At 41.3% G+C, this 12,793-nt stretch overlaps 1 protein-coding gene across 1 annotated transcript in view; it reads left to right on the forward strand.

The window, feature by feature from the left end:
- LOC102247214 (NXPE family member 3) overlaps window positions 1–12,793 on the forward strand; it is a 40,468-nt gene that overhangs the window by 25,881 nt on the left and 1,794 nt on the right. Inside the window, exon 5 of the mRNA XM_014535531.1 lies at window positions 12,271–12,792. Coding sequence (XP_014391017.1) covers window positions 12,271–12,792 — 522 coding nt within the window. The remainder of the gene's footprint in view (window positions 1–12,270; window position 12,793) is intronic.

Consider the following 12,793-nt stretch of genomic DNA (forward strand, 5'->3'; position numbering starts at 1 on the left):
GTGACCCTGGCATACTTCCCATGGAAGCTGAGCATGGCAATCATAGGGCCGAAGCCATCGTATTTGCCGTGGAAGAGGCCTGGCTTGATGAGGTCGTCCGGGTGGCTCGGCGGGAGGTAGACGCGGTGGTAGGTCAGGCAGCGATATGGCTGTCTGTCCTCCTGCGACAGCATCACGCGGCGGTGTGAGGTCAGGCAGTCATAAGGCCGCCTGTCCTTCTCCAACAGCACCAGAACCCGTTCTCCCCTAAGCCGCGTTGGTGAATCCTTTTGGTGGTCTCTCTTGATCCACTGGATGCTGAACTTGTCCTTCTGAATCTGCATGTGGCGGCTGTAGTAAAAGCTATAGATGTTGTCCATGTAAGCCACCGTGGCTGATTTCCTCTCCGTCAGGCGAATTCTGAACGAAGGCTCGAATTGCACTGGGCCATACACATGGGTGTTCTTGGAAGGCCGGCACGTCCAACCAGTAATGCCTAAGCCGTCCACCACTACATTCAGCAGTCTTCCATAGCTATCACCTAGCTGCCACAAACCCAAAATGTTTCTGTATGAGAACATCTTCGCATAGACTTCTCGATAAGACATACCGATCTCCAGGTTCTGCAAATTTTCACGAACACCATACTCCTCCCGGCAGCACCGTCTCCAGATGCTGTCGGTGTGCAGGATTTGGTGGAATTTGGTGCAGGCCTGGGCCAGGCTGGCCAGGTCGGTGCCGGGGAGCAAGGCGAAGATCTCCACCAGCAACTCCACCGGCAGGTCCTGCAGCGAGCAGTGCGGGGGCGGCGGAGGCGGCATGGGGCTCACGATTCCTCCACTCCCCGCACAGCACCCCGCTGCCGTGTCCACCTCGAGGTGCTTTTCTGCCGGGGCCGGCTTGCCCTCAGCCCCTGCGGTCTCAGCTGGGCCCTGGAACTCCTGAAGACACTGCTTGCCGTCGGCCGCTGCCATCTCAGCTGGGCCCTGGGACTCCTGACAACACTGACATTCCCGCGAAGAGCCCACGCCGCAGAGGCAAGCGCACTCCTCCATGCTCCGTGCTTAACAGCCATTACCGAGCCGGCTGCAGCCACTCAGCGGGGTTTTAAACTGGCTGGGTCCGCCCTAGAGTCCAGCCACGCCCCCGAGGGCCTAGCCACGCCCCCTCAGAGAGGAGCCAATCGTAGGACTTTAAACCCATACCCATTAAGAGTTGTCTCCCTTTCCCAGTGCCCCTCCCTGTCCTCCCGCCCTAGCCTCAGGCAGTCATTAATCTGCTTTCTGTAGGGAGATACCTCCAGGGATATGGCTATGGGGGAGTGGGGGGGACATTTCACAGAAATGCAGTAAAAAAAAACACACACAACTGTGGTACATCTACACAATGGAATACTACACTGCGGTAAAAAAGAAGGAACTCTTGCCATTTGCAACAGCATGGATGGAACTGGAGAGCATTATGCTAAGTTAAATTAGCCAGAAGAGAAACACACACAAAACAAGATGATGCACCAACTGATGGATGGGCAAGCCATGACCAGAGGCTGGAAGGAGACCAGCTCTGCCCCCCGGCCAACAACAATGCTCTAGCACTTGCCAGTACGCAGAGTGCCTCTGCCATACCACAGGACATGAAGGGGACTTGCCACAAGCATGCAACATCTGTCATTTTAGTCAGAAGGTAATTTGTAAATTGAAGGTTATTTGTATAATAGAAAGCAGGCATGAGGGTATTTTCTCTAAATCCCATACTCACCAGAGTCTCCTATGAGTGGTCCCACCTCTGGAAGTTCTGTGGATATCAGGGTCAGTAGGAACACTCTGTGCTCAACTGGCAGCTCCAACCTCAGTCAGTCTACCCTGGAGAAGAAGTGAAGTGTTGAATTCTTTATATCAAAGACCTAATTAGATATTTTATAAATGGAAATATTCTTTAAAAACCCTCAGTCGATGGAATAAACAGCAGAACGAATACCACAGTAGAACAAATTAGTAAGCTAAAAAATTATCCCAGAATTCAGGTCCTCTCCCTCATCACTATAGTATTCTTTAGAATTTTCTTTCACCTGTTATTGTTAGTAATTCTTTATATTCACTTTCCCTGTTCAAACGAATGTGTGATTTTTTTTCTTTCTCCTGGTTGGACCCTAACTGATACACCAGGAATTCCTAATAAATCCATTTTTATATTCCTCTTATTTTGCCATAATAAAAAAGCCCTAGAATTTCAGTGGCTTGACACAATACAAGTTTATTTTGAACGCACCTAAAGTCCATTGTTTGAGGGCAGCCTTCCACACCGCTATCCTCAAAGCTGGGACTCTGGGACCCAGGGTCCTTTCATCCTATGTCTCCACTGTCCCTAGGGCCTCCCAGAAGGCACTGCTGGATCCTCTGCACCCAAGCCAGTGGTGAGGAGAGAGAGAAAAAGAGGAAGAGGGGAAGGGAGAGGGAAAGTGAGAATGGAGGATTGTATAGGGTGTTTTATGTCCAGGCATGGAAGTGGTATTTACTGCTCTAGCTAGCCTCCCCTTCCCATCTTTCCAAAGTATTTATTTTAGCCATATCGGTGAACGGTGTTTATGTTTTTATAATTATGTAAATATTTTTCTCTTCATAGTCAAACTAATATTATGATTTAGTTTCATAATTTGTTTTTGTGGTAATTTGTTTTTGTGGTAATATGATTTAGTTTCATAATTTGTTTTTGTGGTAATTTGTTTTCCTGTCTCTTTCTCTCCTTTCCTGCCTTCCTTGTTTTTCATTAATAAATATTTATTGAGCACCTATGATATCCAGTTTACTATTATGTTCCTAGAACAGTGTTCTAGGTTCTAGGAACATAATAGTAAACAAGAACAAAAATATCCAGAACAAAAATATCAAAATTTCTGTTTTGTTGTGCATAAACTGGTGGAAAGACTCAGACACTGTGACACAATAAATATACAGACGTTTCAGATATTAAAAGGCTTGTGAGAGCCGAAACTGGTTTGGCTCAGTGGATAGAGCGTCGGCCTGCGGACTGAAAGGTCCCAGGTTCGATTCCGGTCAAGGGCATGTACCTGAGTTGCAGGCACAACCCCGGTGGGGGATGTGCAGGAGGCGGCTGATCAATGTTTCTCTCTCATCGATGTTTCTAACTCTGTCTCTCTCCCTTCCTCTCTGTGGAATATCAATAAAATATATTTTTTTTTAAAAAAGGCTTGTGAGAAAAAGTAATGTGAAGGTTAAAGATGGTGAAGAGGAGGAAGCGAGATTAAATGGTCAGGGAAAATGCTTTTGAGGCAGTTTCATTTGAACTGAGTCCAGAATGATAAGGGGCCAGATATGTGATGATCTTGATACAACCCTCTGCCTCTTTTGCAACTACACCTGTGTCCCTGAACACACCTGGAGCAAAACTGTCCCGTCATGCTGTTCTCATTGATCAATGCATGACCACGAATGTCTAGGAGGTACTGATGCTGCACAATAATCACAGGAGTTCTCAAAATGTGGCCCCAGCCTGGCTGCATTGGCAGCACCTGGGAGCTTGTGAGAACTGGAGTCTCTGGCCCCATCCCAGACCTCCTGAATCGGAAATTCCAGGGAGGAGCTCAGTCTGTTTCAACCAGCCTCCAGGTGATTCTGCTGGGCTCCGAGGTCTGGAGCCTCTGCCCTAGGTCCACTGAACCACTCTCCTCAGTGAGATTTCAGTTTCTTCATCCTCACACTCAGCTGCTAACCTTGTATATTTTCTTGAACAAAACAAAGCAATCGGAAGTGAAATTGCAGACTCCCACCACATCTCCTCTCCTACCGGCATCGGTACTAGTATCCTCTGTTTTCCTACATGTTTTTGAAAGTGAATTCTCCATGTTCCTATCCTTGTACTTCAATTCTAGATCTATTCAAGGACATCTTGCCTACTAATTTCCCCTCTCCCTCCTACATCACCTTCCCCAACAGCATTATTTCCATCACATTCCCATCAGCATATACATGTTACTTTTTACTTTAATATTCTAAGTGTTTGAGTGGATTACAGACATCTTGACATTCTACCGCCAAATATTCCAATGTCTTTTAAAAACAGAATCTTTTTAAACATTACCCAAATAAGATTATCACAATTTAAAAAATGAATAATACTTTCTGAAATCTAATATCCAGTTTATAATCAAATTTCCTCCATTGTCCTTCAAATTCTATACAATAGTTTTTTCAAAGCCAAGATCCATTCCAGGATGTGGTTGTTTTGTCCCTTAATTTCTTTATATCTAGGCCAGTCCTTCTTTTCTTCACTTTCCTTTATGGAAAAGTCAGGGCCAGCTGCCCTGTCAAATGTTCCACCTTCTGGATATTTTTGATTGCTTCATTATGGTGACATTTAGTTTGTCCTCTATTTCTTGCATTTCCTATAAACTAGAATTGAAAGTTCAAGGCTGGATAGATTGAACTTAAGCATGTACATAAATGATGTAAATTCTGTTTGCATAGTATCTGATTGTTTATCATTAGTGATGAGAAGAATGACCACTGGATAAGGGGATTAAGGCTGATCCCTCCACAGTGCAGTATAAGTGTTACCAAAGGGTGGTTTTCTAACTCTTATTGTTCTTTGTATACATATTGGCTGGTCTTTTATTTATTTATTTTTAAATATATTTTATTGATTTTTTACAGAGAGGAAGGGAGAGGGATAAAGAGTTAGAAACATCGATGAGAGAAACATCGATCAGCTGCCTCCTGCACACCCCTTACTGGGGATGTGCCCACAACCAAGGCACACACCCTTGACCAGAATTGAACCTGGGACCCTTCAGCCTGCAGGCCGACGCTCCATTCACTGAGCCAAAATGGTCAGGGCTGGTCTTTTATTTTTTTAAAAATGCTTTCTCACATTGACTGGAGCTAATAGGCTAGTTTGAAAGATAGCTTCTCCCCAAAGGCAAGAAAACATTAAACTATCTTTAATTACCAATTTACAAAGAAGAGAGCTGGTTTAAAATGGTGACAAATGACTATTTTTTGAGTATCATTATAGATACATGGATTTTTATAAATTTGGTTTGTAATTGGCCAATATTTTACTATAAAATCATTCTTTTCTCTAAATACTTTCTTTCATCATTTTCTCTAATATTCAAATTTTCACAATCTCTACCAAGATGGCTCCTATGCCCTTTTTGATATACCTCCAACATTAGAAAATTTCCTTGATTTCTGGCATGAGGTATTCCAAGTTCGCTATGTACTATTCTGCCCAGACTTGGAATTTGTTGATTCTTTAAGGATTCATGGTAAATGAAAAATTAATATCTGGGTATTGTAAGTATTCATTATTATTGGGATAACATTGTTTCTAGGCCATTTAACATTCAGAAGAAGATGTAGATATATGATTGATAGATGATAGATAGCTACACTAAAAAATTCATATTGATATTTCAAATTTATTATTTTTTAATATATTTTATTGATTTTAGAAAGAAAAGAAGAGGAAGAGAGAGAGCTAGAAACATCAATGATGAGAGGAATAATTGATTGGCTGCCCCCTACATGTTCCCTACTAGGAATCGAACCTGCAACCCAGGCAGGTGTCCTGACTAGAATCGAACAATGACCTCCTGGTTCATAGGTCGACGCTCAACCACTGACCCACACTGGCCGGGCTATGCCTTTGGTTTTTATAGCTTTGTCAACTTATTAGGCACTTCTAAACAATATATATGAATTTTGCCTGATTTTCAACTTCATATAAAAGAAAAGGTATGGCCGAAACTGGTTTGGCTCAGTGGGTAGAGCCTTGGCCTGCGGACTGGAAGGTCCCAGGTTCGATTCCGGTCAAGGGCATGTACCTGGGTTTCGGGCACATCCCCAGTAGGAGATGTGCAGGAGGCGGCTGATCGATGTTTCTCTCTCATCGATGTTTCTGACTCTCTATCTCTCTCCCTTCCTCTCTGTAAAAAATCAATAAAATATATTTTTAAAAAAAGAAAAAAAAAAGAAAAGGTATGCTGTAAATCCTGTTATCACTGGTTTCATTTGCTTAATATTATGTATTTAAGATTCACCCATATACTTTCATGTAATTATAGTTCATTCATTTTCACTGTTAGATGGTATTTCATTGTATGTTTACCTCATATACACTACACTTTTACATTCTATTGTTGATGGGACTATCATGAAAAATGCTGCTATAAATATTTTTTGTGCGAGTAACTACAGTCCACATGAGCATGTGTTTCTGTAGGATGTCACCTCGCAGTGGTTTTGCTAATCAGAGAGTAGGTGTGCTTGGAGACTTTTTGGATTCTGCCAATCTTTAAAAAGTGGTTTTACTGGTTTACTCTTTCACAGGCGGTTCTTGTTGTTCCACATTCTTGCCAGCATTTGATACTATCAAATGTTAGCATTTGGAAAAAATTATGGATGTGAAGCAGTGGCTCATGTGGTTTTCATTTGAATTTCTCTGGTTAGGGACGAGAGAACACCTTTTCTATTTTTTAAAGTTTTGGGTATTTGGATATGATTGGCTTGGCACCACTGACGGAGAAGTTCATCCTTTCCCCATAGCTGTGCAGTGCATCTTCATCATAAATTGGGTGTCCATATGTCCCTGTGGGGGCTCTCAATTCTGTTTAAGGAATCCATTTGTCTATACCAGTACCAATACCACCCAGTCTTCAATACTATAGTGTGGTAATAATTTTGGACTTCTGGTAGACAAAACCTACATTTTTGTTGTTTTTTAAAGAGTCTTGGTGCTTTCCCCCCCCCCTCCTTTGTGCTTCCATATGTATCTTTTAATCAACTTGTGGAATTGCAAAACAAAATTCTGTTGGGGTTTTCATTGTGATTATATTGAATCTGTAGTTCAATTTGGTTTCTGCTGAGATATTTAAAAATGATATATCCTTTCTACTAATACTATTTTAGTTATGAATTCTAATATAATGGCATTGTGACCAGAGAACATATTTTTTAAATTTTAAATATTTTGAGATTTGATGAGACTCACTTTGTGGCTCAGTAAACAATCAGTTTTGTAAATGTTACACATATGTAATCTGCAATTGATAGCTTTATTGTCTAAACAGGGCCGGTTTTAAAATCATGTCATTCACGCCCTGACCGGTTTGGCTCAGTGGATGGAGCGTCGGCCTGCGGACTCAAGGGTCCCAGGTTCGGCTCTGGTCAAGGGCATGTACCTTGGTTGCAGGCACATCCCCAGTAGGAGGTGTGCAGGAGGCAGCTGATCGATGTTTCTCTCTCATCGATGTTTCTGGCTCTCTGTCCCTCTCCCTTCCTCTCTGTGAAAAATCAATAAAATATATTTTTTTAAAAAAATAAATAAATAAAATCATGTCATTCAAATCTTTACATCATTATTAATCATTTGTCTACTTATTTTACCAATTACTGAGAGATGATATTAAAAACCTTCCAGAATGATTGTGAATTTGTTTTCCCATGTAGTTTATTTTGAAATTTGCTATATTTACTTAATGCCATATTATTAGATGTATAGCTATTTAGAATCATTACAAATTCCTGGCAAACTGAACTTTTTATCATGAGGAAGAAACCTTTCTTATTTCTAAAAATGATGTTTCCTTAAGGTCTGTATCAACTTTCTTTGGTTACTATATGCATTGTTTATCATTTTGTACTAGATTTGGTTTGAATCAGAATTCAAACAAGGTGCACACACTGTATTTGGTTAAGTTGCTTACATTTCTCTTAATGATTACAGAGCTATCCAAATTATCTATTACATATCAGGTGAGTTGTAATAGTTTGTAATTTTTAATAAATTGGTTAGTTTCATCTAAGATGTCAAATTTATGTGTGTAAAGTTGTTTGTTGTATTTCCTTATTATACTTTTGATACTTGTAGTGATAGCCTCTATTTCATTCCTGGCATTGGTAATTTTGTCTTCTCTTACTTTTTAAAAAAATTTCTTTATTGATTTCAGAGAGGAAGGGAGAGGGAGAGAGAGATAGAAACATCAATGATAAGAGAGAATCATTGGTTGGCTGCCTCCTGCATGCCCCCTACTGGGGATTGAGCCCGCAACCTGGGCATGTGCCCTTGGCTGGAATCAAACCTGGGACCCTTCGGTCCGCAGGACAATGCTCTATCCACTGAGCCAAGCCGGCTAGGGCTCTTCTCTTACTTTTCATTTAATTTCTTATATCTTCAATCAAGTGTGATTAGATAAGGATTTATTTATTTATTTATTTATTTTACCAAATTCTACTTTGGCTTTGTTGGGATCTTTGAAACAATAGGTTGATGCCCTTCATTTCATCTTTAAATATTTCTGGGAAATTCTCAGCCATTCCTAAATATTACCTCTTCCTATTTTTCCCCCTTCTCTCTGGGATTCCAATTAAATTATGTTTTATTTTTGTCATTCTGCTCTCTGTGTCATCTCTCCTGTGCTTTTCATATTTCCCCTCTTTACTTATTCTGGGCTTTTCTTCCCAATCTGTGTATCAATTCTACTACTTTTCCCTTCAGTTGTGTCAAATCTGCTATTAAATCCAATCATTGATTCTAAATTTTAGTTACTGTATTTTTTACTTCCATAATTTTTAGATGACTCTTTTTAAAATCTCCAATATCTCTTTTTTAGTTTCTGGTTTATTACTGAGATTTTAAAATTAGACTTTTATTTCCTTGAACATAGTAAGGATACTTGCTTTTTACAATCTGTAACTGATAATTACAGTATCTGGAGGTCCCATAGGTTCCCCCCCTACCCCCCATTTTCTCTTGTCCCTGCTGTGTTTTGTTTTGCCTCATCATATGTTTTGTGATATTTGATGGTTTTTCTGGATGTTTATTTGACAAAATACTTTTATGTATAACGTAAGACCTAAGGCAATGTTATCTTATTCTGAAAAAGAGTTTTCTGGCAGATAGCTAAGAGTGCTTACAGTTCAGGAATAAGGTTTGAAGTTTTGTGGGCCATCCAAATAATCCTTGGAAGTACAATAGACATCCACACCCCGAGTATAGTTCTTCAGTTTCTAGCCCGGTACATGGAGTGTTACACTAGGTTCTCTCCCTTGGTGAATATTAAGTTCCAATCCCCATTGCTCCAGCCTATGAAGCCATCAAAAATACATATCTGGCCCTGACCGGTTTGGCTCAGTGGATAGAGCGTCGGCCTGCGGACTGAAGGGTACCAGGTTCGATTCCGGTCAAGGGCATGTACCTTGGTTGCGGGCACATCCCCAGTAGGGGGAGTGCAGGAGGCGGCTGATCGATGTTTCTCTCTTATTGATGTTTCTAACTCTCTATCCCTCCCCCTTCCTCTCAATAAAAATATATTTTAAAAAATACATATCTGCCTTTCAGTGAACTTCTATGGATTGGTAAATGATCCAAGTCAGTTTTTTAAAATATTTTTTTATTGATTTCAGAAAGGAAGAGAGAGGGAAAGAGAGATGGAAACATCAATGGTGAGAGTAAATCATTGACCGGCTGCCTCCTGCACCCACCCGGCTCAATGTGCCCTTGACCACAATCGAACCTGGGACCCTTCAGTCTACAGGCGATGCTCTATCCACTGAGCCAAACCAACTAGGGCTCCAAGTGAGTTATTAGAGTCTCAGCCAAAAGCAGAAAGTATTTCACTAAAGTTTTTCTCCTTGAGTGCCAAAGGACTTTGATCCATGTTCACACCAACTTTTTCTTTCTAAACAGGAGAAAATAAAAGTTTAATAATTGTGCAAGGGGAATTCACATAGGCATGACAAATTCATGACATGACAATCTCCAAAGACAGCACACCACCAACTCTTGAGAATGGCAAAAGCAGAGCTTCATATCTCTGCTATCTTTACTCACAAATAACCACAGTCCAGAATCAGTCCTAATCTATCTCTTTAATCTCCTATGCTTTCCTTCTTCTCTCATGATAATTTTTAAAACTTTTTTCATTATTTTTTTCAGTTGTTTTCATCAGGGTATGATGGGTATCACAATGCATCATTAGCAAAAGGTAACACATAGCATAGCATATTCTGCACCTTTCCCCCCTCTTGGTATATTTGGGATATATCCCTTTATCAGTACATTCTGTTTTATTGCTGTATAAGACTCATTGTATGAACATTCCTTATTTCTAGACACCTGGTCCTTTTCAAATTTTTGCTATTATAACCAATGCCACTATGAATAAACTCATCATACGGTGTTTGTTATTTGTTGAAGTAGTTCTATAGGATAGACTCCTAGTAGTTGTATGTGTCAAATAGTAAATACAAAGTAAATTATTTGATATTGCCAAAAGTCCCCATCTTATATGCCCAACAACAATGAACAAATTAACCTCATAGCTTCAACAGCCTATGTTGTTTGGTTTGGATTTTTGTCTTAATTGAATAAATGAGAAATATAACCCATTCAAGTAGAAGCATTTTATTATATTGACTTTCCTATCACTACTTGTAATTGTTTTCCTCTTATTTTTCTGGTCTTTCCTTCTCAATCTCCTCCTCCTCTACTCATTATCTAAATAATAAAAATTTTTGAAGTTATTCTTGGACCCTCTTCTTTTCTTCCTTGTTATCATCTTCTTAAATGATTTTGCCCATTCCTATGGCTCCAATGCCATATGTAATTATAATGAATTACAAATTTACCTTTCTGGTCCATATCTCCCTTCTGAACTCCAAATACCAATTTGATATCTCCATGTTAATGCTCTCAAGCGTACAAAAATTCAATATAGCACTAACTTTTGGATCACTGTCCTCCTTCCCCAGTCACTAAAATATAATTCAGACTTCCTAAAGCATAGTATCATTATCTCCCAATTGCTAAAACCAGAAATTAGTATCCAATTAATTTTCTAATCCTGTCTACATAAAAAAAAATATGTGTTTCAATGATTCAGGATGAATAAGTTCTAGAGAGCTAATGTACAACACCCTCTTGCCTCTATCATTACTTCTCTCCATCTTGGCCTGTTAAAAAGTCCTTTAAACTGGGCTTCCCATTTCACTTCTTAGTACCCCTGCCTCCATCCCAGGTTTTCACAAAGGAGCAAGCACGAGCTTTTTAAAATGTAAGTTGCATCATGCTACTCACCTTCAATGGACTCTAATTTTCCTTGGTACAAAAATAAAAATCATTGACATGATGGTCAGGGACTATATGACCAGACTGCACCTATATCTCTAACCTCACCTCGTGCCATACATTCTGCTCCAGGAGCACCATCCTTCTTTAAGTTCCTCAAAATCTCCATCCTCCCTTCTACACAGGAAATATCTCTCTCTCTCTCTCTCTCTCTCTCTCTCTCTCTCTCTCTCTCTCTCTCTTTCTCAACAGTAAGCTCCATGAGGGCAAGGACATTGGTCTCTTTTTCACATTGTATACAAAGGTGCCAGAACAGTGCCAATTTGTACTTGTAAAAATTCGTGTAGCCAAGAGTTATTAAGAGCCTGAGCTAAAAGTTGGATGCAGGAGTTAGACATAGGAAACCTTAAAAATGAATAATAAATAGGATTTGATGAGTTATTTGACTTCAGATTGAGACACAGAGAGGTATCAGCTATGACTAAAGGCCTCCCCATGGAAAGCTAAGGAAAAAACAATAAAACATTAGAAAGTCACCAACAACAATAGCTGACAGGTGTGGGGCAGTAGGGGGAGGTTCAGGATGTGGAGAGAGATTTGTGCAGAAATGGTAGATTCATTTGCCAAGGCAATGTGCAAAGTTCAGGGCCATGGCGGATCATTAGAGAGAAAACATTGATTGGGAAATTGGAAGTGTGGAATCGAAGCTCAGCAAGCCATTAGCTCTTAGTCAAAAACTGAAGAGGTAGAAATGAATGAATTCCCTAAGATATAGATAGTAAGGAAAAGTGGATGATAATGACAGAATTTTAGGGAATGCCTCATGTACACAGTGCAAGGAAAACATGAAGCAAATAGTTGAGCAAAGAGTGACCAGAGGGGCGGGGGAATGGGGTGATGTAGTGTTACAGAAGGCAAGCAAAGGTTTGTAAAAGAGGTCACCCAGCAGAGGGAAGTCAAATACTGTAGAGAAATAAAAGCACACTGCAGAGGTGTTTGGAAGGACAGTAATGAGATCCTTGGCAACCTTGAAACTTCAGTAATGAGCTGGGCAACCTTGAAACTTGGGGGCAGGGGTGCATTAGGTTTTAGAGACAGAATGCTTATGTCCTGGGAAGTGGGGACTACTATTTTCATTTGTACAAGAGGATGGTACACAATCCCATATTAACCCTTAAACGTCCTCTCTTGTCCTCCCTACAGCCCTGAAGCCGGTGGATCTACACGTCACGTATCAGACAGGGCCCCTGATGGCCGTAGAGACCACGCGGAACATAGTGCTGCACTGGCGGGCCCACGGCTGGCCCCTGCGCTCCCTCCGCACACCAGTGGCCTCCCTGCACTCTGTGGTCCAGGAGCTGGGAGGCCTGGCTGGGGGGCCCCACACCGTGGTGGTGCTGGGGCTGGGCGCACACTTCACCACCTTCCCTCCATCCGTCTTTGCACAGCGACTGGCAGGGATCCGGGCAGCTGTGGCTGCGCTGCTGGCCCGGGAGCCCCACACTCTTGTGGTCATCAAACTGGCCAACACTGGCTACAAGTCCGTGTATGGCAGTGACTGGTTCACCCTCCAGGTGAACCGGCTCCTCCGAGCTGCCTTTGCTGACCTCCGTGTGGCCTTTGTGGATGCCTGGGAAATGACCTCCAGCCTGGCCCTGCCTGACAGCATCCACCCAGTGCGGCTCATTGTCCAAAACGAGGTGGACTCCCTCCTCTCCTTCATCTG

Source organism: Myotis brandtii, unplaced genomic scaffold, assembly GCF_000412655.1.
Source record: "Myotis brandtii unplaced genomic scaffold, ASM41265v1 scaffold1441, whole genome shotgun sequence".
Classification (NCBI taxonomy): domain Eukaryota; kingdom Metazoa; phylum Chordata; class Mammalia; order Chiroptera; family Vespertilionidae; genus Myotis; species Myotis brandtii.